At 36.0% G+C, this 26,890-nt stretch overlaps 3 protein-coding genes across 4 annotated transcripts; 2 read left to right on the forward strand and 1 right to left on the reverse strand.

Moving 5' to 3' along the window:
• Positions 1 to 284: 284 nt before the first annotated feature.
• On the forward strand, positions 285 to 6,548 carry LOC116402509 (AT-rich interactive domain-containing protein 3-like). The gene is made up of 13 exons (XM_031881888.1): positions 285 to 579; positions 1,064 to 1,843; positions 1,937 to 1,976; positions 2,789 to 2,841; positions 3,216 to 3,261; positions 3,683 to 3,775; positions 4,741 to 4,848; positions 4,954 to 5,005; positions 5,106 to 5,181; positions 5,272 to 5,338; positions 5,423 to 5,473; positions 5,820 to 5,912; positions 6,178 to 6,548. The coding sequence occupies exons 2-13, from the start codon at positions 1,092 to 1,094 to the stop codon at positions 6,277 to 6,279; spliced, it is 1,533 nt and encodes a 510-aa protein (XP_031737748.1). The 5' UTR covers positions 285 to 579; positions 1,064 to 1,091; the 3' UTR covers positions 6,280 to 6,548.
• A 166-nt stretch (positions 6,549 to 6,714) lies between these two features.
• On the reverse strand, positions 6,715 to 16,822 carry LOC116402510 (serine/threonine-protein phosphatase 7-like). Of its 2 annotated transcripts, XM_031881889.1 has the most exons (5): positions 16,072 to 16,822; positions 15,303 to 15,797; positions 13,207 to 13,353; positions 12,557 to 12,664; positions 6,715 to 6,927 (listed from the first exon to the last, which is right to left on the reverse strand). In XM_031881889.1, exons 1-5 carry the CDS (start codon positions 16,636 to 16,638, stop codon positions 6,847 to 6,849), a joined length of 1,398 nt encoding a protein of 465 aa, XP_031737749.1. In that variant the 5' UTR covers positions 16,639 to 16,822; the 3' UTR covers positions 6,715 to 6,846. The 2 variants fall into 2 exon arrangements, with proteins under 2 accessions (XP_031737749.1, XP_031737750.1); XM_031881890.1 differs by lacking the exons at positions 6,715 to 6,927; positions 12,557 to 12,664; positions 13,207 to 13,353 and adding an exon at positions 13,515 to 13,636.
• A 5,324-nt stretch (positions 16,823 to 22,146) lies between these two features.
• Positions 22,147 to 25,607, forward strand: LOC101205755 (thioredoxin reductase NTRB). The gene is made up of 2 exons (XM_004146134.3): positions 22,147 to 23,298; positions 25,175 to 25,607. The coding sequence occupies exons 1-2, from the start codon at positions 22,191 to 22,193 to the stop codon at positions 25,243 to 25,245; spliced, it is 1,179 nt and encodes a 392-aa protein (XP_004146182.1). The 5' UTR covers positions 22,147 to 22,190; the 3' UTR covers positions 25,246 to 25,607.
• The last annotated feature ends 1,283 nt before the right edge of the window (positions 25,608 to 26,890 follow it).

Consider the following 26,890-nt stretch of genomic DNA (forward strand, 5'->3'; position numbering starts at 1 on the left):
TATGATTTTAAAAAAATTGATCGAATTTTAAACAGGTAGTAAGCTTTTTAAATTAATCTTCATAATTTAGAATTGATCTTTATAACCCTTATGTTTGATTCAAGGTTAATTTAAAGTTGTCTAGTTATTCATTTATTTTCTATTTGAGAAACAATTATTTAATTAATTAATTACAGTATAAATGTACTTCTATTTATTTTATTTTATAACTCATATACCTTTATATATATATATATATATATATATAAAAGAATTTACGAAAACCATCTAACTCGGATATAATAATAGAAGCATTGCATTTTAACAGAAGAATGGTATGCGGTAATATTGAGGCCATCGATGTTTCGCAACCACTTGTGGAGGTCCAAGTTCTGATGGCGATCGCTCTCCTTCAAGGCGTGCACCTCCTGCGCGAGATAAACTAGAAATAGACAACCTCCAATTCAAATTTCTGAAGAATCACGTTATTGAAACGGACAATCGGATTGGAAACGGTATCATATAGGTGTGATTTTTAGGGTTTCTTTCTGGGTTGCATGTTCGTAAAATTACAACCACACATCAAATCAGCAATTTCAGGTTTGAATCCCCAAGCATGCAGCTCCTTCTCTTTTCCAGATTAACCCATTAGCATCTGCATCTCATACCGTTTCCCCGTCTTCTCCCCCTCAAAATGCATATCATATAATACTACCTTGTCTCTCTTTTTCGTCAATTTTAGGAAAATGTGTGCATGCTGTTCCGTTTATTTGATTCGATTGATGCAGGGAGGGCACGAGAAGCGAATCTTAGGGTTAGGTTTTTCCATAAAAGTTAAGATGAGGATCATGGGTTGAGCGTTTTGTATAGGAAGTTGCTGTCATCTACCGAGTATTGATACTTTCATGTCTTATTTCTCATAGACGCCAACTCCTTTTTACGGATTTCTGGGTTGGGTTTCCCTTTTATTAAGTGCAGCATTTTTTTCCCCTTATCTGTCTTCTGAAAATTACGTGTTGCATTCTTTCCTTCATTTCTTAAACTTTCTTCTGGAAACCTAACTTCCATTAGTATTTACTTGTAGGATTCTGATTCTTCCGTTGGAACTGAAGATGTGTGACGCGAAGGAGAAACAGGAATCTGTACAAGATGTGTCAACTGCTTTAAGTGAAGGAAACCAAGTTAATGCAAAAGAAGATGAGCTCCATGATTCTCTCTCTGTGCCAGCTGAGGCAACTCCAAACTCTTGCGAAAAAGAGATTGATTCACCTGGAACTTGTGTACAGGAAATTGTACCTCTTGAGGATAATTTAGAAAAACCTACAATTCTTCAGCAATCCAATCAAATTTCTGGGCATTCACTTCCCATGGATTATGACCAAGAGTTGGATAAGTCTGTTGCAGAACCTGCTTCCGATGTCAAGTCTGGCCCTGTTGAGTTACCCTCGAGGGATCTAGATGCTGCTGTTTCCAGCTCTCCCCTAGAAACTGTTCAGTCCTCCATAGATGCCAAATCTGAGGCCTCTAAGATGCCTGAAATTAAAACCTGTTCTCTTGATGATGCTTCAACAGTGAGTCACGATGAACCTGTAACTCCCCATCCAGTGTCATCTTGTGTAAAAGCTGAAACAGAAAATGCCATAGAATTGAAGGTCAATGAAGACATTGTTACTACACCACATAATGGGGATTCAAACATGAATCACTCGTTTCTTTTGGATGAAAATCATATTGCTGAAGGTAGTGAATCAGGAACAGAAGAAGAGCAATCTGCTTTCATGAAGGAGCTTGAGAACTTCTTCAGAGAAAGAAGCTTGGAATTCAAACCTCCTAAGTTCTATGGAGAGGGTCTGAATTGCCTCAAGTAATATTTTTATTCTTCTTTACTGTAGCATGATTTACATCATCCAATAGGAAATGGAGTTCTCAGCTCACATTTTGAACTTTTTATTATAAGGTTGTGGAGGGCTGTGACTAGATTGGGAGGCTATGACAAGGTATTTTTTGTTCTTTCTGTAATGACCACAATGTTTCTTGCTTCAATGATGACATGTTTGGATCGTGTGAAATCTAATATAAATATTTCAAAGATGCTTTTAGTTCCCATGTGACTTTTTGTTTAGGGCTTAAGCTGCCTCGTACACATTGAGGCTATAAAATGCATTTGAGTTAGCACGGACACTTTAGTTTGGATAGTGTGTTCGTGTCGGACACTTGGACACTTTGACACTTGGTGGACACCTTTTGTACCTTTTTAGTGCAGCAAATGTATTAGATTTGCATAGAACATTCATTGATTAGACTAAAAAGGCGTATATATGACAATGATAATAACTTTTGGGCATGGAATACATCAAGCTCAGTTTTTTAAGCATATAAATGCATCAATTCATTTACTATGAATTTTCTTTTACTATAAATATGATATATATACTTTAAATATGAATATTTTAATAAATGTGTCCTTGCCTTGTCGTGTCCTAGATTTTTAAAATATGGTGTGTCGTCGTGTCCGCGTCATGTCGTATTCATGTCTCGTATCTGTCTTCGTGCTTCTTTGGCTACTGTGCCTAAATTTAATGGTCGAGAAAATGAACATGGTATTTATATCTTCATGCAAAGTGTTTTAACTGCTCCCCTTCATCAACCTTAGGGCATAGGTAGTTAGGGGAGAAAATTGCGGGTGTATGATTTACTTTTTTATTTTGCTTTCTTCTCATGATATTTCTTGTTTCATTTGATTCAATTGTTTTTTTGGCTCTGAAATCTTATTTTTGACACATCCATCACTGGCATCCTTTCTGGACAGGTGACTTCATGCAAGTTGTGGCGTCAAGTAGGAGAGTCTTTCAAGCCTCCAAAGTAAGGACACAATTGGTAGTCTAATATCAAAATTTTCCTACGTGTGACACTGAGGGAGACAAGTTGCTGCTTTTCCCAATCATATTTTTCGAATTGTTAATTTAGCTTATGTTCTTTCACCTGTCTTTCTTATTGAGTAAAATTAGTTATAGTGCCTGAAATCTTGAACAGCATAGCCTAATGCCCAACCTAATTCCGGTTTACATTTATACTAAATCATTGTTGACAAATTCTTCAGGTAGTTTGAAGAATAAATGGTATCATGGTATCTGAGTTGTAACATCTCCATTTTAGGAGGATTTTTCTTTATCTTTTACATTACCTCATCTTTCAGCCTATATATGATAAGCATTCTTTTTTTTTTGGTTCTACAGGACATGCACAACAGTTTCATGGACATTTCGAGGATTTTATGAGAAGGTGATGGCGAAAAGATATTTTCTTTGAATATTTGTGTATTTCCATTGATGTATTTATATCCATCTTTTGTATGTGCATCCTATGGGATTTTCATAGTCACAGGTTTCTTACAAATAAAAGGTTAGGGGATTATTAATACTTCTTGTGGGTCATTTGAAGTTTTGTAATGTAAATATAATCCATTGCACTTGTTTCAAATGGATGAAGTTTTAAATCCATGTTTTCTTTCTTACCATAGCAAGTATTTTTTCAATTTATTATCTGAGTTTTGTTGCACTCGTTTTACCCTTAGCTTTGTATCAAGACTCAAGTGTCTCCAATCTCTATCTACTGCTTAGAAGCTCATGGAAAGAGAAACGTATATAGTTGCATAAGTTATCTAACACAATACTTTTGGTTGTAACTTCTCAATTTTTTTTAGGCTCTTCTTGATTATGAGAGGCATAAAACCAATGGTGGTGAACTTAGTGTACCTATTGCTTCCAACTCAGAACCGATGAGTATTGAAAACCAGGTATTGCAGAATTTCAAGCTCTGGACTTATATTATTTTATTTCTTCATGACGAATAGCTAATATTTTTTGGGCAAATTTATTTCTGTTATATTTTATATATGATAGCTATTATGGTGTTTTTTGCTCGTAAGAGGTAAGAGAGTTGAAGGTTACATACAACGCATTTCATTTCATAGATTCAGGGCTAGTGACTGGTTTCAACTATTATTTAGTTTTTTTCACACTTTTATATGACTTGTGTTTAGCGATACTTGGTTATACCAAATTTGGATTTGAAAAAGGTTTTTAATTCACTATCAGAGGCTTACTCCCCATTTTCCTTGTTGAGGCTTTTGCCTTACCTCTCCGTGAGGAAAAGGTCTTCTTTAGTCTTTTAAGACATTGGTCAGAGACTCCCAAATTTTGGTGGGAAATTGTGTCAGGCTTTGATAGATGATTGATATCTCTAGAAGCTTACTTATTCCGTAAAAGTACAACATTCCATCAAAGAAAATTTTCAATAGACAAATAGTGTTCAATAAAATCATTGGTATTAGTCCTGCCAATAGCCACTGGCTAACCAAAAAGTGTATTTTCTTTGAATTTTTTAACGTCCATAGCTTAGATACGAACAAAAAGAAGCTGAATCATGAGGATGGGTTTGAGGAGCTAACCAAAGATCTGGAATAAGAGAAGACATCCAGTCCGAGGTCATCTTAAATGTTGCATATGTTAGATCATAAAAAATAGTGGGGGCTAGTTTTAGGAAGTATAGGTGTTATTTGTTAATAATGCTGGTGTTATTGATCCTGCTCATGTTTGTGTTATATTGCCCCGAGGAAATAGCATCCTGCTAATAATTGTTTGCCTCAAGGATATACCTAAGAGTCTAACTAGTACACGATTGAACAAATTAATGTACATACAGTCAAATTTCTTCAGTAATTTTATACATCCTGATTTTCTCTCACACAACTTTAATCAGGGATCCGGATCAGGTAGAGCACGAAGAGATGCTGCTGCACGTGCCATGCAAGGTTGGCACTCACAACGTCTTCTGGGAAATGGTGAAGTTAGTGACCCTATTATCAAGGTCTGGTGAATGCTGTGTTTCATGGATTGTTTTCTCTTGTGCATCCTCAATTTATTCCCTTACCATCCTTTTCCAATGGAGTATCATGTTTAATAATCTCTGTAGGACAAGAACTCACTCTCAATGCAGAAAAGGGAAAAACAACTAAAAAGCATTGGTAAGCTTCTTTTGTGTTCTTCACAGCTAGGATGGCTGCATATCTGTAATTCTTTCTTCCTCTGGTTACAACTATTATTAATAATTTTTGGTTGATGTAGGTCTTCTTAAACGTAAGAAACCATCTTACATGGAGCACTCCATGAAATCAGCACGTACAAAATCACCAAAACCACAGTTAGTAAACTCTTTATATGGATTTTTATTTGTGCATGTAAGAAAACATTGGATGGAATGTTGGTAAAAAAATTCCTGTTTGTGGCTTAGGTTGGACGTAGCAGTAGTTGATATTGGACAACCAGCCGACTGGGTCAAGGTCAATGTGCAGAAAACTGTAAGTTGCGGAAGTATGTTTTAATGAAAAACACCAGTAATAATGATCATAGAGCCAACTCACGTAGTTCCGTTCTTGTGGCAGAAAGATTGTTATGAGGTCTATGCATTAGTTCCTGGACTACTCCGCGAGGAGGTACATCATTTCTGTTTTATGCCTTTTCATCATTTGCAATGTGTACAGTTGTCATGGAGAAACCATTTAATTTGTTTTTCTATTTTATTTAATCAATAAAAACTTCTAAGAAGTTCAATGGACAACGTATTTGCTTGGGTTTTTTTTTTTTCTTGCAATGGTTAAGAGAGATGAGCATCTTCTATCTGTTTGCTGTTCTAGCAGCCTTTGGCTTGTGAGGCCTTGTGCTATGAGCTCAAGGCATCTTTACTTTTAACCTTTTTTTATTGTTTTGGTCTGAATTAGTACATATGTTTCAGTGTTGTCCGAGCAGTGTGTAAATCTTTTCCAAATTCTGTTTCTGCAGGTGCGTGTTCAGTCTGATCCGGCAGGACGCTTGGTCATTAGTGGTGACCCTGAACATCCTGATAATCCATGGGGTGTCACACCCTTCAAAAAGGTCCTTACTGACCGTAACTTTATTAAGAAGCAGTTTATTTTAGTAACCAGGATTACCCTCAACAATTTACATTATCGTTGAAATTTACAAGACTTCCTACGTTTTCTCACTCTAATCTGCTTTATTTCCCTAATTTCCTCACCCTCGGACCTTCAAATTCTTTGCCTGGAAAGAGGCTGAAGAAATATTCAATGCGTGTTTTTCAACGATTAAAATTAATCTTGTGAATTTAGAAAAAATATTCAATGCTTATTTTTTATTGCAGGTGGTCAGCCTACCGTCAAGGATTGATCCACACCAGACTTCTGCCGTTGTCACCTTACATGGACAGTTGTTTGTTCGTGTTCCATTTGAACAGTTGGAATGAATGCATTACATAACCACTCAACTGAAGCTCGATGTTCAAACCAATCTTGTAGTTTGACGTGTTAGTCTGTTTTATAATGTTAATACAGTTTGACAGTGGCAAAAGACCGTTTAGATAGGCAGGAAACATGATTTTGTTTTGTTTTGTAAGATCTTTGATAGTGGTTAGCTAGTATCGAAAAGCTATTAATGTATCTTATGTGAACTCCTAATCTAAGTATCCTTTACGGCGTATTTATAGTAGCAAGGATACTACTGCTCATTTTTTCTTGTTGACGGTTGCATCATTTTAGCCCTAGGAAAAAGGAGTACACCAATTGGGAGTATACTGTAACAAATCTTGTAGATGACAGCATTGAAATAGGAAAGCAGATTGATCAGCGTCAATATTAAGCATGAACGTGATGATATTTTCATTTTCAAACAAACTAAGGTATGTAGTTCATATAAATTTAAAATAGAAATGTAAATATTTTATAACACTTAAAAGAAATCAACCAGAAAAGGATACTCTTGCAACGTGATGTAACAATCAATATCCATTTAAAAAAATTAGAAGTTTACACATTCATTGTTCAGTTGCCATTGAGGCCAAGTCTAATTCTTCGTCGGAATCAATTACATCCTCAAAATCATAATATGCTTTGACCTGCATGTGAAGTAATAACGGTTAGCTCCATTTACAAGACCTCGATAAGCATAACAGTACGATACATCTATTCTATCATCATACAAGATAAGAAAAAGGGCTACAATTGAGAGGTGGAATGTGATTAATCACCTTTACCAACAACTGAGGCATTCTGAGCCTCTTTAAAGGGAAACCAAGAGGGTGTTGCGTTAAAGAAAGATCTGATTGGCCATCAAGCAAAAGGACAAGATGGTTTACGTCTTCATTTTTTATGCAGTGCAGATACGATCGTGGATTAGCCATTCCTCTCTTTTCTTTCATCGCTCTTCTCTACTTGACCCGGTGCCTGGAGCTAAAACAATCGGGGTGCATAAAAGACTCGTTTTCACTCTTTCTTTGTTGAGTGCATCATTGGAACGTCAAATTACAAACAGTACTTGTCCAGATATCTCTAGTTGGACTCCAAATACAGTTTTCTAGAGATCTTTAGAGAACTTGGGACTCAGAAGGCATTTCATTCAAGTTAATATTGAAGCTCAAACTCTTCATTCATTCCAAACTTTTTATATTATACATAACATTCATATCCATCTCACCTTTTAGCAAGAAGCGCTAGGTTAAAAGGCTATTTCCACCCAAAAGCTCTGAGCAAATTCTTTATAGATGGTAATGCAGATGGCAAATTAAGCCATTTGGCTTGTTCACAATTTGCTTCTCAATCGCTTGAAGCTGGCTGGCTTGCTATCCGAGGCTTGAAAAAGAAGCTAAATGGTACTAAAAGGAAAATGGGATTGGAGGCTTTTTCATGAATTATCTGCTTTGTGGAGAAAAGTGATGACTAATATTTAGTTGAAAGGAGGGAGATCTCCTTGTCTAGTTACCCTTAAAACCCAAAATTCATCTCTAAGTCTTCCATTTATAGTATAATTGGAAATTGGAAAGGCAACCATTTATTTCATCATGAAAATAAACAATTGTTGGATATATGAAATAACAAAAAAGGGAAAGGATAATTTAAGGCTATGTTTAAGTAAATTTGTGTAATGGCAATTTCGTATAACTACAAAAGGATCTTCCACCTTCGTAGGGCTTTAACGTGAAAGGTGTTTTAAGCCATAAGAGGAAATTAAATTTGTCATTGAAGATACAGCTATTTCTTCGGGCATTCAATTGCTTATCGGGCTCGTTTTGAGATAATTTTGGGGAAATTTTGCTCCAAGTTCCATGAATCTATTGGCAACTTGGTTGGATTTTATAGCCTGTTGAGCTTAGTGAAAGATTTTGGTAATCTTTAGATTTTGATTTTGATGTTTTGAAGAGGGTCATGGATTGGTTGATAGTTAAGCCTCAAGAAGCTGGTTTTTTATTTCTTCAAAATTCAATCAATCATAGAAGTCTCATTTCATGTGAATCTTTTATTTTCTCTTCTTTTATTTGATATCTTGGTCTGGTTTTGATTTACCATTCTTACACTGACAAGTCTTTTATAGCTTTATGTTCCGTATATTCTTTCGTAAATTTGCGCATTAGTCTCAGTTCATTATTTCAATGGAAAGCTTTGTTTCCCTTTTTTATTAAAGAAAAAAATGTCTACTGCATTCGATCTAAACGAACCACAAAAAGGCTCTCATGAGGTGCAACCATAAGGTCCTGCTTATTTACAGATTTAACCCAAGGGGTTCTAAAAAACATCAATTCCATGACTAATTTAACTCCCTGTGCTGTGTGCACCACGACTAAACAACTCTACTCCAGGCTACAAATGTCATAAGAGTCTCCTCCATTGAATGGATAATCCTCTAGAATAAGATAAATTAGATATATCGATAGAAAGAACCACGACCCAATTGAAAATAGAGATCATGGCGCTCTAAAATCTGTTAGAATAAGGCAGAGGATAAAGAGGTGGCTTTGAGACTCATGGACTGTATACTCTATAGCATAGGGACAGTGCACCAACACTAATGGTCTAGGTCCTTTCATTGATAATGCCATGTTTGAAAAACTCTTGGAACACTCTAATTTTGTTCTTTCTTGGTGTCCCCATCCTTTCTAAAAAATTCACATTTGAAGGAATCAGGACCTGATGATTTTTAGTTTCCATTTGCCAAAGTTGATTAATAGAAAGATTTCTGTTTCTTCAAACGGACTCTCTAACCATTATACTAAGCCACTGCTAATAGGCTGGCATGAACTTCCCTCTAGAACAAACCGTTGCTTCCATCATATTCATTTAGAGGAGAAAATCCATAATTTCATTCTACATAAACTGGAAATGGAGTTTTTACCCACTCTATGAGAAGTCCATCTATGAAAGAGTTTTGAAATAAGGTAGCTCTTTCAGCTATTTTAGCTTAGCTTCTAACACAGCCGTTACTCTTTCAGAATCAACTTCAATATGTTTTGTCTTGTCGTGAAGGACTGTATTGTGGACAATGGAAATTGCTGCCTTATTATCACAGTAAATGTGCATGCACATTGTCTGAGTGAACTTCAATTCTTCCAACAGTCTTCTTATCCATATAGCCTCACAAACACCATGAGGTAAAGCTCTAAATTCTGCTTCTCTACTACTTCTTGCAAACACTCTGTTTTTTACTTCGCCAAGTAACATCCTCCACCAAAGGAGCAGTAACCAAAAGTGGATCTTCTATCCATCGTGCTACCTGCCCAATCAGCATCAATGTGAACTTCACCTTTGAGATGGCCATTCCTTTTTCTGAAGTACCTATCAAACATCTTAGGGTTCTATAAACTGCATCAAAGTCAGTTAACTTAGGACCATGCATGAACTAACTTACCATACTGACTGCAAAAGCGATGTCAGAATGTGTGTGGAAAGATATACGAGTCTCTTCACAAGTCTCTGGTACTTTTCTCTTTCTTTTATCTCATTTTTTATTGCAACTTCCAATTTCAGATTCTGCTCAATCGCAGTTTCTGCCACCTTGAAACCAAAGAAATCTTCTCTTCTAGCATATTAAGAATATACTTCCTTTGGTGGACAAGAATGCCACTTTTGGACCTGACGAACTCCATGCCTAAGAAGTACCTTAAAGTTCCTAGGTCTTTGATCTGAAAATCATCGACTAACTTTTTCTTCGCCAGTCTTGTCTCATCATTGACGGTAGAATGATATCATCAGTATACTCTACAGCCTTATCATTTTCTGTATGTTTATAAAACATCATATGATTGACTTGACTTTAATTGAATCTATGAGTGATATATAATTAAATTTTCCTTCAACCACCAGCTTAAGCTTTTGGGTGAATTGGTGATTTAATAGAATCCATAGCTTGTGCCTGCTTTTTCAAAGGGTTCAAACCATGCTCTAAGAGATTGTTCGAGAGTGTAGAATGATCTCTTTAACTTGCACAATTTGTTAATTTCGAGATCTACCTCAAACCCGGGTGGAACATCCATACATACCTCTTCTTCAAGTTCCCAATTGAGAAAGATATTTTTAACATCCATTTAATAAAGGGGTCAATCAAAGTTAACTGCAACAGACAACAAAATTTTGATAGAATTGATTTTAGCAACTAGAGCAAATGTTTTTTGATAATCAACTCCCTAGGTCTAAGTAAACACCTTAGCAACCAATTTGGCCTTGTACCTTTCAACACCACCAACTTTACATTTCACCGTGAACACCCACTTGCATTCAATTGTTTTCTTTTTTTTTTTAGTTCAACTATGTCCCATGTGCAATGTTGTTTCAGAGCATTCATCTCTTCCATCACTGCTAATTTCCAATTCAAATTACTTAAGGCCTCCTGTATATTCCTTGGAACAAACAGGTTGGTTATTTTGGATGTGAAGGCTTTGTGACTGTCAGACAATCTAAGATAAGAAAGACAATTTGCAATGGGATATTTGACAAAATTAAAAGTACCTTTCCTATGGGCAACTGGAAATATCAAGATCAGAGACATCAGATAAGGGATTATGAGAAAAACTGAGAGAATTAGAAGAAGGAGAATGTATTTTACCTGGATCTTTAGAATCATTTATCGAGGTATTAGATTGATTTTGTGATAGATCAACCATCTGTTCTCAATTCTTTTGAGTTAAGTTTCTTCTAGTGTAAACCCGTAGTTTTTTTACTTGTCAAGTCAGTCGGTACTGTTTCTCTGCCTACAAGAAGAACTCTCCACACTTGGCATCAAAGAATTAGAACTCATAATTTCATAATCAATGATGTTTGGGATAAGTGAAGTGTTCCAAAAATTATCTTTCAAGATTAGGTCTCCCCCCTAAAGAGAATTTTGGCCAAAAAAAAGGGTTGATTCTCCAAAAAAGACACATGCATACTCTCAAAGTACTTTCTGGTCGGAGGGTCAAAACATTTGTAAGCCTTCTTATGGGAGAACAACCAAACCTTGAATGATTGGCATCTCCACCAAAGGAGTGTCTGTTCTCCTTATTTTAAAGAAACTATAATGCTATGGCGTCAGAAGGCTTACAAATCTAGACATATACACCAAATACAAGAAAGGTTTGGTTGTTCATCAGCCTTCAGACACCAAAGCATTATAGTTTCTTTAACTTAAGGAGAACAGACACTACTTTGGTGTATATCTCCTAATTTGACATTTCAACTCGATTTCTACTCGTATGAATCAAAGAGATCTAGGTCTCGCCAAATCTTTTCGAAGGAGTGAAAGTATTGTGTCACTGAGTTACTTTTTTGGCTTATATCTTCCTAGTTTGAGATTCAACTCAAAAACTTGTGATTGATTGCCTAAATAAGAGTACATTTGTGTCACACTGTCCCACGATTCCTTGGTCGTAGAGTAGCACATGTAATTACAGTTGATGTCTTCAACCATGGAGTTTACAAGCCAAGTCATAACCATGGGAGTTTTCAACATCCAATGCAGCAAACAATGGGTTGTTTGGTTTTGAGGCAGTTTTCTCTCTGATAATGAAGCCAAGTTTCCCTTGTTCACGAATATAAAGTCTAACACCTTGTGACCAACGAAGAAAGTTGACTCCATTAAGTCGCATTGTGGTGATTTGGATAGTGGGGCTATTGGAATGGATACAATTATCGACTTTAGCCATAGGTAACTTAGTATTTGACATGGTTGAAGCAACAAAGGTAAAAAAAACGGAGAGAACAGATCTGAAAACACAAACCAATCTTGTCATTGGCAGCGGACGACTCAGAAAGGGGTAACCGGCAAGGACCACAACAAACAACGGCAAACAAAAAAAAAACCAACTTACAAACAAAAATCGCAAGAAAATGCAGGTACTAGAGACGTCCGACAAGTTGTGGTCGGCAAGGCGATCAGTCAAAGTAGAACTACTGGCAACGACAAACCTTGAGGGGGCAGAACACATGGCTAGCGCTGGCAAAGGGCTATAAGAGTTTTAGGGTTTTTTAGGGTTTCAAAAACCTTCTCTGATACCATGCCAAAGAATGTAATTTTTAGTATACCTCACAAAGAGAAAAGGGTTTTCTTAAATAGAAGAACAACACATCTACAAAGAAGCAAAAAAAATTGGCAAATATAATACAACTAGTACAATAAAATATAATACAAAAAAGAAAATAATCATCATATAGTTCTATATCAAAGTAGGAAATATCCACCAACTTGAGAATAATTTTCCAAACAAGGCAATAACTTGCTACCTTCGGTCGTGGAGTAATGGCTTCAAAACTATGAATGATTGGAACATCAAAATTCGGAGGTTCTAGAACAATATATGCACCTTTGTTTTTGTATCTTTCCTCAGTGGCCTACAAGGGAAAAACAATAAGAAAACTAGTTCTCATTTCAAGTGAAATAAAAGGTAATATAAAGTTTACTCATTTATCAAAAAGGTTCCCAACTGGAACTTAGGGAAGGCTGAAAGATAGACAGATTGGCCCATGTAGAATAATTGCTAAATATGAGCCAAATGCCTACAAGATTGAGTTGTCTGAAGGGTTCAACATCAGCCCAATTTTTAATATTACTAGTTTACTGTTTTAGCTTACTGTTATAGTTTATTAAAACTACTTAGTTAGTTACAAAGTAACCAACTTGTATTACTTTTCCTCAATAAATAAACACCTCTCGTATTGAGAGGCAAGATATTCATTCATTCAAAAAATAGTCTTTGATATTACACCATATTATATCACTGACACTGATTTTTTTATTGCCAAGTTGATGGATAGAAAACTTATCCCTTCAAGCTGAGTTTAAATAGACAAAAGGGAAGAACTCAAAAGAAATACAAAAATTAAAAACAATCTATGTCATCCACTCTACAAAGAGATAAAGATCCGGTCAATACCTGAAATTGTGGATAGTCTGGAGCACTAAACAAAGTAATCAGCTTCCCTGAATCTACAACATGATCTATCGTGTAACCCTGATCCATTCCTGCAAGACCGGGTCTCTTTTCTCTAGCATCAGGACCTTCATGGGATCTGATAATTAGCTAGACAACCGAAAGGAAAAGGTTACAAACTGATTGTTCAGACAATTTGCTTTATGTTATAAAATACGTCTAGAGTAATGTTGGAGCGTCCAACAGTATATGCTACGTTAGTTGACAGATGGAAAGTTAGGAAGTTGGACAAGTTTTTACTTGTTAGTTAGTGAGTTCGGGTGTACCGTGTACAACATGACCTGTATCAGTCCTTGTTTTCTCTATTTCTGTCGACTTTAGAATTAAAGCACCAAATTCACCATGTCAAAGAGATGGAACATGAAAGGGGAATCTATGAAGGATAGAGTAAAGTCAGCTGCAGAAGAGATTAAGAAGACAAAATACAGAAGAAAAAAAAAGAATGGAAATGGAGAGGGGATTGCAATACTCTTGGAACGATGGAGAAGGAAACCAGCAAGCAACCAAAAAACCCTAGAAGGCTAGAAGAACCATATCATGAGGCTTGATCTATACGTTAAGCTTCTATATCTATAAGAACAGTTAAAAGGAGAAGAAAGCAAAACATACTTATCCTAAAAGATATATAGAAATGGAGAAGAAAAAAACTTTTTTGTTAAGAAAAAACAAAAGAATACACAGACATTAAAAAAACTATCGGGCCTATACAAGAAGGGGCTCTAAGCAAGAGAAATAAGTCCAAGCGAATAATTACAAAAGAGCCTAGAAACAAAGAGCCAAAGATAAGCATAGAATCTAACAAGAAACCAAACATCATCAAAAAAACTATTGAGCCCACTATTGGTTCACCTAACTGCCACAAAGCAAACCCTTCATCACAGAAGGGCAGATGAAGGAAAAGCTCTTCAAATGCCTCCCTACACTATCATGGAGAAGCCTTCGTATCAAGGGTCCACTGCCACTAATCAATCTCCTCTTCCGGAAGGTAGCATCTCCCATATTGTTTAGGATATCACAAGTCAAGGAGGTTCTAATGATTGAAATATAGGAGGGATGGAATGCCAGATGGAATATTATTAAAAGAATCAACCTTAACAATAATGAGTTGGATTAATTCCAATCTCCATGGAAGAGAAGGTAGAAGTTAGTTGGTGTTCGGTATTCCATCTAACAAGCTCATCCACATTCTCATGAGATACTTCGTCTTTGGATTAACAAACACAAGATTAATTTTGAACCCCAAAAGGAAAATAGTGAATGTAATACGGAAAGGCAACCAGAAAAGGTGAAATCTTTTACTTGAAGTATTTGCCATGAAGTCTTAACATAGCCTAAAGGTTCCAATAAAGAAGATGAAGCGTGAATCTTGGTCCATCTCAGAGTGTCTTTTGCTAGAGGGAGGAGGAATAGAGGAAGAAATTAATGTGTTTCTTCCCAATGCAACTGGGAAAGATTGATGTAAATAAGAACAAGAGAATCGTTATAAAATCGTCTAGAAACAAGGATGAAAAACAAAGAATCTATTAAGGGTCCAAACATCAAAATAAGAACTCACGCCCTCTAAAAATTTTGATGTTTCTCGGTCTCTGAAGGCCCACAAAGTAGCTCATAATCCGTATTAATACAGATGGCTTAGTTGTTGATGTCACATATAATCAGCTTGGATCAGACAACACTCATGCTTTTATGCAAATAAAGATGGCTAACATAAACCTGGGCGCAGTCCAAGCAACAAAACTTAAATAGTCGAGTGACTATATACTTCTATTTAATATTTCAAACAAGTTTTGGACCCACTGACTGCCACCGGTAAAACTTAATTCATTAGCTAAGAATTGCATTAAAAATGTATCTCTGACAAGAAACGCTTTTATAGATGACAAGAAATAACCAAAAAGGAGGAAAAAACTCAAGCCCCAAACCAGGGGAGGGTTGTATTAAAATATATCTTTTAAAGAAACAATATAGATGTCCTGATTCAAACACACACACGCGTTTTAACATCTAAAATAAACTAAGGAAGTGTTTGTTATAGTTACCTTCAGATCGAATTTTTTCAAGAATTCTTCAGTGCAATCAGGACCCCACAAGAGACCAATGCCCCTCTCTCTATTTGGGGAGAGACCAGGATTCATAGAAGGATCAGACCACAACACATCGCCCGGAATTAAATTCAAGCCTTCCCATGGGGGATCAAGAACAGATCTTCTGGCTTTGGATAGCTCCTCCAAAGAACCAAGAGATAACCCGTTGGCTTCCGGATTTAAGATTATCCTACGATTTTTTTTTCCTTTCGATCTTTTAGACGAAGGAACTGATATACTGCGGAAAAGTCCTCCATGAGCCGTATATACACATCCAGCAATAATGGAGGCTAAAGGCAGCCCTTCGAAACACCCCAAACACTTCCGATAGACGTGCTTACCTCTGTCTCCATACTTGGCTAGCACCTCCTTCTCAAAACCATAAACGGATGTGCAGTACTTGGATTCGTGGTTTCCACGAAGAAGAAATACACGATGTGGCATAAACACCTTTAGACATTATGGAGCAGAATTTAATCAAAGGAAAACCACCTGTTCAAGGCAAAGAAAGACTAGAAAGTAGCAAGGATAAATGTGATGCAATGTTTTTCTTTTACAGAAGGGCAACTACTTCTAGGCTGAGATAATAGAGATTGGACAGAGACTAGATAGAGAAGATTAAACAGCAGGCCACATGCTACTGTACGCATAACATAAAAATCCCGACGATGCAGGGAACATGGTTACATGAATGATTAAAAGTAAAACTGATGTTCAAAAATACCTTCCAAGCCAATAAGAGCAAAAAAGTTTCAAGACCCCAAGCCCCTCTGTCGACGTAGTCCCCATTGAAGACAAAGAAACGGTTTTCAGAAGGAAAACCAGCATCCTGCAGAAGAAAGAGGAGATCATGAAATTGACCGTGGATGTCTCCGACGACGACTACAGTGGAGTCGCTGCTGGGGGGTGAATCTTGGAGGATTTTGAGGCAATTGGGTTCTTTGTGGAGGATTTTAGAAGCGGTGAGGATTAGAGTGTCGAAAACAGAGACGGGAAGGACGGAAGGAAAGTGGGATGGAGGTAAATTTTTGGAAGACCAGTCGAAGGCGGCGATTAGATGGTGTATCCACTGGAGGGAAAGGGTGGCATCGGGAGGCCAAGAGAGAGGTAAGTGAATCGGAGGTGGAGTGGAAGAAGGTGAAGATGATGTGCAGGGATTTTCGTCAGATTCAGAGAGGGTGGAGGAGGTGGTGGTGGAGGGTAGATGATCGAAAGGAGCCGGAGTAACATCCGTGGGAATCGGATTGGGCGACGCTGAAGAATCCAAATCCGGAAAATGCTTCGACGACATTGTTATTTTCTTCGTCGTTGAATGATGAGAGATGTAGCAAGCCCTAGCAATGGCAGCGCCTCCATTTCTATACTATTTTATTTTTTTACACTTAACTACTGCCATGCCACCCGCGCGCCAGCTCCTTTTGCACTCCACTGTCCCATTAATTAGGCATCACCATTGCCATAATATGCTGGCCGAAAAGTTTTCATTAAACCGAGCCCATCTATCGAACCCACCACTCGCAATGACCCTATTCAAAATTAAACTCTAATTTAAATCAGTGAGTTTTTATAAATTAAAATAAAAATGACCAACTATTTACCAATATAAAAAATATATAAAATTATTTAACTATTATTTTTTAATGTAAATATTTTATAAATTTATTATTTTTATAATTTATTAAGAAACATTTTTAAAAACAATAAAATAAATTAAAATGTCTACCCGCTGTACCAAAATAAACAAATAAATTTAGAAGAGTGTCAATGAGAGCAGATCACCAAAATAAAATATATTCTCCACATATAAATATATATATATTCCATTTGCACATATAAATAACGATATCCTGCGTGAAGTTGGGTTAAACTTTTCAAAGCATTTCTTTTCAGACGAGACAGACAACCGGCGGAAGCCACCAAAAAAGAAGATTATATTCCGGATCGATTTTTCAATATGGACCCTATCACATATGAGAGGATTACGCGGCGGCAGAGGCGGTCCTGCAGAGGCTTCCGGCTCACCTCCAGAAGACTGTCGGTGTCAAAGCTGCGGTCCAAATTCGGGTGGCTGTTGCGTATCTTAAATCGGTGGCGGCGCTCCATTGTTGAGATTAAGAAGAGCGGAACATCATCAAAAGGTTCTTCTAATTCAGCTGCGCAAGCTGCGAAGCTCAGGTCCTTCCGCCGCTCCAACTCCTTCTACGCCGAAGCCATTGCCGATTGCTTGGATTTCATCAAGACCACCTCCTCCTTCTCAACGCCTCCTTCCACTATACCTACACATACCTTCTAATTTTCTAGCTTTTTTTCTTCTTTTCTTTATCGCATCCCATATGGTATATTATATTATTACTGGCGATGGTTTAATCCTTTCCTACACAATCAATTGAACATACTTCTTCACCTTACTCCTAATACTATCTATCAATTATCATCATAATACATCATTTATTTTATTTCAGCTTCTAAACTATAAACATTTCAACTAAATTTGAAATACCCAATTTAATTATCAAATTATTTATGCATCCATGTTTTCACTTATCATTATCCCAATTAAAAATCTCTCGTTTGCTCGTCCCCAGGCCCAGATTGTTGTTCTACGCTCTTCTACTTTTAATTATCTGCCATTGAATTTTAATTTTATTTGCATCACTTGCAATGAGTATAGTATTTTAAAATTAATAATTAAATATATATCTAAACTCCTATAACGATTTAATCTCTTGTATATTTACGAAGTGAGATGATATTAATTTAAAATAATATGGTGGGGGTAGAAAATTGTGGTTGAGTATTTAACGAAGAACAAATTTAATTAGTTGAGTTTGAGTAGGTGAAAAAGAAAAATTGGAAATGGAAATTGTGAGAAAGATCCGTGATTACGCCACCTACTTCATTTCTATCTTTTGACTAATGCGTTGCGTTCCATCATTGAAAACAAGGAACCAACGCAGCACTTTCTTCACCTGCTCTTCTTTCAATCTTTTTTTTTATAAACATTTCTTGATTTCAATGCTAAATTGTAATCACGGCTCTTTTGGTCCAAACTTTATTTTAAAATTTTTAATCATTTTCAATCATTTTTTTTTTACCTACACATTAACATACCCCCAATTTAAATATTTTGATGTAGCTAAGGGTGTGGTATATGCTTTATCGCTACAATAATACTTTCGTGCATTTAATTTTAAATATCTAAAAAGTTAAAAAAAAAAATTGACATGTGATTGAACAACATGTTATGTGATTTACATGTGTACTCAACACAACAACGATTTTGTTTAATAATGGAATATACTACCTTGCAAAGTAAAAAAGTTCACTAATGAATTATTATGGAGTTGTAATGATGGACGGTGAATATATATATATATGTATATTGGGTAGATAATTTATGATTTAATTTCTAATCTTCCTCTTCAAATTTGGGCTTCTCAAGTTCTCAATTTTTTCTCTCAGTTACTACGAGGTTGAAGAGGACCCAACTTGTACTTCTACTGGTGATTCATTTGCCCAAATCTATCAGTGATATATTATTAAAATTTTGGAATAGATTGGTTAGGATAGTGTTAAGGAGAGTATGTCAAATAAAATAAGAAAGTTAGATTGGAATTTCACGTGGATCGTTATGCTTTCAATCTTTAAAACCCGTTTTTGAATAATGATATACTATTGATAGGTGAAGCCCCAACCAACACCTAAGAAGTCAGCTTAAGAAAGTCATTTCAAATGAGGTTCATTAATTAGTTAAACAACTTAACTTGAACTCAAAAGGGACAACAAAGACAAGTATGTAATCCATATTAATTGCTCATTGATTTATTGGAGTCTATATATTGATGGATTTTAATTTGTATTTGTATTATACAAAATAATTAATATATAGAGACACAAATGAATTTTCTTCTCATGGACATACACATACACACATATGAACAAGGACCAATATAACACCAACCAACCTAGAGAGAAAAATGAATTCTCTATTCATAAACAAATTTTAAACCACATATATCGATCAATTTATCAACCACATGTTCATTATTTGACTATTGAAAATAACTATCATCTTAACTTTAGAAGATTACTCGATGGATATTAATTATTGTAAAACGATCGAGGAATTAATATTCAAAATTATTGCTTGAGAACCATCTTTTTGTGACATGTCAAAATATTGTAACCATTAGCAAAACAAGGACGAGGAAAAACACATACTAAAGTTTGGTTGAAATTAAAACATTAATTAAGAAGGAAAAAGGAGATGATGTTTTGAATAAAAACAGTGATATCCTAATTATCCAAACAATTGTATAGTGTGGCATAGAGAAAAGATAAAAGAGAAGCGTATATGAAGTCTAATATCCAAAAGATTTTAACCCTAAACCCAAAGTTAGGTCATTTGACAAAGAAAAAAGATTAAGAAACCGGATGAATCAAATTCACTCTTATAAAATTACCATACATATCATGATGAAAATACCATGCGACGTTTGGGGCAAGTTACGGAGTTGGTTATCAAAGCTCAAAATTATTATAGTAGGGTTATAAGATTTTTTATTGTTTGAAGTTATATATTATTTAAGTTCAAGTTAGTATGTGTTTGAGGTTGTAAGGTATTTTAGTTTGATAAAAAAAAATACATATTTTTTCATTTTCCACTTCTTCTATTTTGTATGTTGTCTTCCTTCTTCTCTGGCGCTTTTCTTCTTATTTGTTTTTCAAATTTTTATTTGTTAGGCAGTTTTTCCCCATTTTTTGTGTTTCTACTATAGAACAAAACGAAGGAGCGAGAAGCGGGAGATCGAAGTGAAAGGAATCATATGAACAAAGTAAAAATCAAAGAGAAAAAATTATTGTTGCGTTTGATAAGAAACTGGAAACAGAAAACTAAAATAATAAGTTATAACAAAAATCTAGTAAGAGAAACTGAATCACAAAATTATCAAAGAAAATAATATTTGCCAAGGAACTAGAAAAAGGAGCTAAAAACTAAAAATATAAAATATAAAGGAAGAAATGTTCAATGAGGAACTAGAAAGAGAAGTGTCAACTCGAGGCCTTCACCACGGTTTGAGGACAAGATGATACTTTCACACGTGACTGACATAAACAAAATGTCATTTTCAAGCAAATTTAAATCTTGGATTAACTTTCATTTGGGCTCATTCGAACAAACTTTATTCTTTCGGAGGATGAAGTGTAATCAAGATTATTGAGAATCTAAAAGATGTTAGGATGAGTGATTTATCAATGGCAAAACAAAAATGATGAAATAAAGAGTTGAATCGAGGATTGTCGGAATGAAATAAGTTTGATATTACAAATGGGGTCCAAAATGCTTAATCAAACACATGAATCTTGGAATATATGACATTACAAACGCATCCCACTTTAGTCCACAAACAACTCTTATTAGAACTTGCACACTTAAAAGAGTAACTTCATCTTTCCATTTTTTATACCTTTCACACCTACCAAGAAAACTCAATCTTACTCTCTATCTCTACTTTAGCATTTGCCAAGTAAATTTATCTTACTTTCTCAATCTATTTTTCACAACTATTATTAAATTTAATATTTAAACTCTACACCCTAAACACAAATTTACCAATTTCAACGTATTAACCCCTCAATTACTAACTCAATTAGCGGGCCAAATGCCCCACAAGGACGTATAGGTCTTATTTGGTTATTGGTTGTGTTGAAAGGTTTAAGGAAACGATAACTAGAACAATTATCAAAAGAGCTTTTTTTAAAAAAAGAAAAAATTTCAAAACGTGCTAGTTATAAACTTTAAGCTTGAGAATGATTGCTTGAAAAACACAAAAAAAAAAAAAAAAAAGCTTTATTCAGTCTTAAAATTTGTTGGTTTATGCTTAATTTATGATATTTGATGTTTTTATTCATGTTTAATTTTAAGAAATCCAATGCTTGGACCAACACAAGCAATTTCCAGAGTAAAATGATCAAAGTACCCTTTAGAAAGTCAAAATTCGACTTGGAGCCAAAAAAAAGGTGAGGAATGCGGGTACGACATGCTGCATCATAGTTAGGTCATAACTTTTGATTCAAGGCGACTGTTTTGGACGAATGATCCATCGTTTTCTTTATTTTTCAACCTCTATCTAGACCTTGCATTAGTTTTGAGCTTTGATTACCGATTTTGGAAAGACTTATGAAAGTTTGATTAGGGCCTCCATCGAGAGTCGATTTTTGGACCTAGATGACAATTTGGAACTTCAAATGAGTGGAGATATATACGAAGGAAACACAAGAGTATAAGTATGATTCATATTTGAGGACGATAGTCAAGAGCCCAACTTGTATCTCCTTTCCTCTTTATTTTGTTAATTTTATATGTACTTAGAAACATCGTGAATAGTTTACGCTTGTTATGTATCCATGAATAAAAATAGTGGATATGTCTTAGGAGGGATGATTTAGCACGTTGTTTGGGTTGCAAGAACCTTTTTACTTTTGTTTGTTTGATATTTTTTTTTATTTGCTTTTATTAGTTTGGGGATGACTATAATTCTTTTGCAGTCATTTTGGTTTTCATGTAAGTTTGAAAGGATGTAAGTCTTTGTTGGATAAAAAGATAAGCATGCCTTGTTTCACACTATAGGCATAATTCACAGAGTATTAGGAAGGGTTATGAAATGGAATAATGGTGATGGCTTGAACAACTTGGAATAATGTGAAATCAAAGGATAAGCATACCTTTTTTGACACTATAGGCATATTTTTAAGCTATATGTTTGAATTAATAACATAAAGCATTGGGATTTAAACCTAAAAAGAAAAAGGGTAAAAAGAAAAATAATTAAAGAAATCAGAATGAGCAGAGGGCTTGGCTGTGGAGGGAATGAGAATAATAATAACGATAATAAAAGAGGGTTGAATACCATTCCAAGCTTACTGCGAAAAGCGCTCTATTCTATTTGCCGCGCCTCTGCCCCTCCTTCTCCAATATCTTCCGCTCCCATCTCCTCCAAGTCAACGACCTCAACATCAATGGCGGATGCTACCGAGACTCTTAAAACCAAGGTTTGCGTTATTGGGAGTGGCCCTGCTGCCCACACTGCTGCCATATATGCCGCCCGTGCCGAGCTCAAGCCTATTCTCTTCGAAGGATGGATGGCCAACAACATCGCTCCCGGCGGCCAGCTCACTACAACAACCGACGTTGAAAACTTCCCTGGATTCCCCGAAGGCATTCTTGGCATCGAACTCATGGACCATTGTCGCAACCAGTCGCTTCGCTTTGGCACTCAGATCTACACCGAGACCGTAACCAAGGTCGATTTCTCATCCAAGCCATTTAAGGTCTTTGCCGATTCGAAAACCGTCCTCGCCGATTCTGTGATTGTCGCCACTGGTGCGGTTGCCAAGCGATTGACATTTCCTGGCTCCGGTGAAGGGAATGGGTTCTGGAATCGGGGTATTTCGGCTTGCGCTGTCTGTGATGGAGCTGCGCCTATTTTCAGAAACAAGCCCTTGGCGGTCATTGGGGGCGGAGATTCTGCCATGGAAGAAGCCAATTTCCTCACCAAGTATGGCTCCAAAGTGTATATTATCCACCGAAGAGACACTTTCAGAGCTTCCAAGATCATGCAACAGCGCGTCTCCAGCAACCCTAAAATCGAGGTGATCTGGAATTCGGTGGTTAAGGAAGCTTATAGCGACGCTAATGGGCGAGTCCTGGGAGGTCTGAAGGTCCATGATCTGATCTCCGGAAAGGTTTCTGATTTGGCAGTTTCCGGATTGTTCTTCGCTATTGGTCACGAACCAGCCACCAAATTCTTAGATGGACAACTGCAACTCGATTCTGATGGGTATGTGTTGACGAAGCCAGGGACGACGCATACCAGTATCCCGGGAGTCTTTGCTGCTGGCGATGTTCAGGACAAGAAGTACAGACAAGCTATCACTGCCGCTGGTACAGGTCAGTAAAAATGTTTCTGCTTTCCATAATTATTTTCCTTCTTCCTTGTGCCTGTTTGTCACCAGACATGGCCATAAGTGAGGTAAAAACTTCAAGAAAAATACATATTAGATTTGAAGATGAATGTGTATTAGATTATGCAACAAAAAGTTTACTCCGAACTGTCTATATCCAAGTCTATTGCAAATGTTGCATTTAGTTTCTAATATATCTGATAAAATATAGAAAAATGAAATGATTGAGGTCCACGAGAACGAACTTCCAAACACTTGGTGCCTGTGTCTTGAGGCGTTAGGGACACCGCCAGGCTAAAGCTTTTCCTCATAAAAACATTGCTTGAGTGAAACAATGTTTTGCTATTTTATTTGTAAAAACGGATACACACGTTCAAATATTTAGTGTACTTGAATACATAACCTAAATTGTGAAGGACAGGGAGCACATAACATCAATTTTACCTCCTAGGAACTGTTTAACAAGACATGCATACTAGTTGATCTAAATAGGAGAAGATAAAGAATTCTCTCCCTAATTTAATCAGGATATGAGGTCCGATTAGCCCAAATAATGGTTAGCAAGTAATTTAAGGAGGCTGCATGTGTTGTGCACCATGAAGCCTTAGAATAGGTGGTAATTTCCCGATCAGTCTCGAAATTTGTCTCTAACCGTTGGAGAGCTGCTTCTATCCCTTTTAATCCAAATTATCCAGAAAATACAAGTCACTCACGTACTTCCTCGACTTCATCGTGTGTGAATGTGTATGGAAGAGGGAAATTCATAAAATAATTAATTTTAAAGTTATTTTAGAAACAACTTTTATCATTGAAAAAAAAGTGAAAGAATACAAAGGCAAATTAAAAAAACAAGCCCAACAAAAAACAGTCCCGCCAAAGGAAGGGGATGAAACTAAGATTAATGTTTTCTAGCGAATAGTTAAAAAAGAGGAAAAACTTCGAAACCGTGTGGTGAAAGGGGTGAAAAGCACAGACCGTCCTTTTTTGTTGTACCGGTGTGTGCCTTTAATTCCAAAGAACCCACTAAGATTAATTTTGAGGTTGTTTCATTGTTATAACATTTAAGTCCATATCAAAAGAAATCCTCCACTAACATTTTAAGTCCAGATCAAAAGAAATTCTCCACTCGTTTCCTCTCTCCTTTATTATTTCCAGAACGTTATATATCTTATCTGCTCATGCCTCTGTGGACACACTTGAGATAAACGTATTGATCACAACTTGGCCAAACCCTACTGGGACTTTGCTTCTACCTTTTCCAATTTCTCTTCGTGAAGGGAAGCACTTCTACTTCTCCCTTTCTTCCCGATGCACAAGGAGGTATAGGAGGGAAATTACTTTAGGATGGAGAGAAAAAGGTGTGAGCGTGGAATTGTGTAGCAGGTATTTGGGCAATATATTATTTAATGGTGTGGAATTGTATAGCGTCGCCCCAAAGAGGATTCTATTATTAGGCCTAAAGTGAAATGAAAAGCTAACATGCTTAAATCCCATATGAAGAACTCTAAATAATATTGGATGGGTTTTCATGGCTATATTTACGAGGAGTTGCTAAAATATTAGTGGAGCCGCGCTTCTTTGAACGTGCAGATGTGACAGTGAACCTGATTCATGATTGAGAAGTAGGAGCACTGAATTATATACATATGTATTATTATTATTATTATTCATGGCAGTGAAAGTTATTTGTCGAAGTTTAGACAATGGGACTTACCTCATTTTAAATTTAGTCCCCTGTTCCTTTTCCTTGTAAAAAAAAAGTTACTTTTGTTCGAAAATCATGTCTTTCTTTCACTTGTCCTTCATAAAGGTTGATCGAATGAAGTTGCTTCCTTTCCTAATATTTATTTGCTGTGGTACAGGTTGCATGGCAGCATTGGATGCGGAGCATTACCTGCAAGAAATTGGTTCTCAAGAGGGGAAGAGTGATTGATGATAGACTTTGCCTGGGTTTCTCAAAGTTGGCCGTAGAGAATTTGAAGACAAATGGCCAAATGTTAAGAACGACTGTGGAAGGGAAAGCTTGTTAATTATTGATTTTGGGGAGCTTATGGGGAGGGATTGACGGGAAATTGTTATAGTATTTTGGAAGAAGGTTATTCAAGATAACCTTTAACTTGTGCACTGGATTTGTGGTGGTTGGTTTAAAATCTATTGCAGGTTTGGGGAGTAAGGTTTGAAAGTGTAAACTTGGTTTTCATGCTTTGTATTATTTCTTACATGGGATAATTTTAAATAACATTTGGATCACCTTTTTCTTAATTTAGAGACTTTTAAGACACTTTGGAGATGAAAGACTCGTATGTAGTTTTTCCCAAAATCTTCTTCGAAATTTCCTCCCATGAGCATTCAACAAGAAGTGACACCTCCTGTTGCATGAACTCCATAACAGTGGACAAGGGAATTTGACAAATGTAAAACGGGAAAAAGATAGAGTTGATGAAAATTTCACTGAGCGCTCCAGAGCATCATTGAACACTACTTTTCCTTCTCCTTCACCCCTTTTATTTTTGGCTTCATTTTATATTCTCTTGCAACTTTTCTTCTCGCAATTCCCTTGCCCACCGTCAGTCACCCATCTCTCAGAATATGTTGACAGTAGCTTGGCTCAAGCCAAACCTAAGCAGGTGGTACCACACACGTTCACATGAAAAGAGTCAAAATATGTATGTTATTGATAGATTATATATGCTAACTAGTTATTGCAAGTGAGTGCAATGATATTTGTCACCCATTACATCATAATAGGTTAGTGTATATAAGTTCAAAGTTAAAATTTAATGATGTAAATCCGTCACCCTCGTCTACTTAGCATGTGCTCACCTAATGGTCTCATATGGTTGGGTTACGACTGACTTTACTAATTAGACATTTTATGGCTTGATTTAATAATTTTGCAAATCACAACTCATTCTTCTCACCTACTTTTACATATAGTTGAATTGCAACCTACCTCATTTCTATTAAGTTGGACGCACTATGCACATGTCAATGAATTTTAGCCTTACATTATACAAACCTATTACTCCCACTTAGTTGGCCCAAGTTCTATATACAATCACATGATGGTTTTAGGTTTCTTCCATTAGAGCTACAATCAACAATATCTTACACATGATTGAATCTATTCAAGTTGGATGACTTGTCATTTTAGCACTAGCTTATCACTTTGTGTAGTCAAATGACCTAATTAGCCATCACATGCTAGTAAAATTCAACTTGATTACATAACTTCTTAGCTTACAAATCATGGCTAAATTTTGAAGGTTTTATATATGGATCACATTTCTATATTACACTCCTAACTTTTTGTGTAGTGTTAGCTCACAAAACATTCAAATTTAATGTCGTAAGATTTAAATAAAGTAGAGAGATGCCCCTTGTATTGGTCAACAAACGAATCCCCTTTAGAATTATATATATATATATAATAGGTAGAATTGTCTTGGGAGGAATAATAATGAATTAGCTAAGTATAAAATTATAAATAGATGTTTGATTGGCTCCAAGCCAATGAGTGGTGTTAAGACATTAATGCCTATATCTATTTTTCTTTGTGTGGTCTAAGAATTTTGTTT

This window comes from Cucumis sativus, chromosome 3 (assembly GCF_000004075.3).
Source record: "Cucumis sativus cultivar 9930 chromosome 3, Cucumber_9930_V3, whole genome shotgun sequence".
Classification (NCBI taxonomy): domain Eukaryota; kingdom Viridiplantae; phylum Streptophyta; class Magnoliopsida; order Cucurbitales; family Cucurbitaceae; genus Cucumis; species Cucumis sativus.

Bases quoted from the DNA above. Each gene is read 5' to 3' on its own strand.
- LOC116402509 (XM_031881888.1), top strand. From the start codon at position 1,092: ATGTGTGACGCGAAGGAGAAACAGGAATCTGTACAAGATGTGTCAACT. The intron at 3,776-4,740 runs GTATTGCAGAAT...AACTTTAATCAG, and splicing joins CGATGAGTATTGAAAACCAG to GGATCCGGATCAGGTAGAGC. The intron at 5,474-5,819 runs GTACATCATTTC...CTGTTTCTGCAG, and splicing joins CTGGACTACTCCGCGAGGAG to GTGCGTGTTCAGTCTGATCC.
- LOC116402510 (XM_031881889.1), bottom strand. From the start codon at position 16,638: ATGTCGTCGAAGCATTTTCCGGATTTGGATTCTTCAGCGTCGCCCAAT. The intron at 15,798-16,071 runs GTATTTTTGAAC...TAATGTCTAAAG, and splicing joins TGCTCTTATTGGCTTGGAAG to GTGTTTATGCCACATCGTGT. The intron at 12,665-13,206 runs GTATTGACCGGA...TTTCCCTTGTAG, and splicing joins CAGACTATCCACAATTTCAG to GCCACTGAGGAAAGATACAA.
- LOC101205755 (XM_004146134.3), top strand. From the start codon at position 22,191: ATGAGCAGAGGGCTTGGCTGTGGAGGGAATGAGAATAATAATAACGAT. The intron at 23,299-25,174 runs GTCAGTAAAAAT...GCTGTGGTACAG, and splicing joins TATCACTGCCGCTGGTACAG to GTTGCATGGCAGCATTGGAT.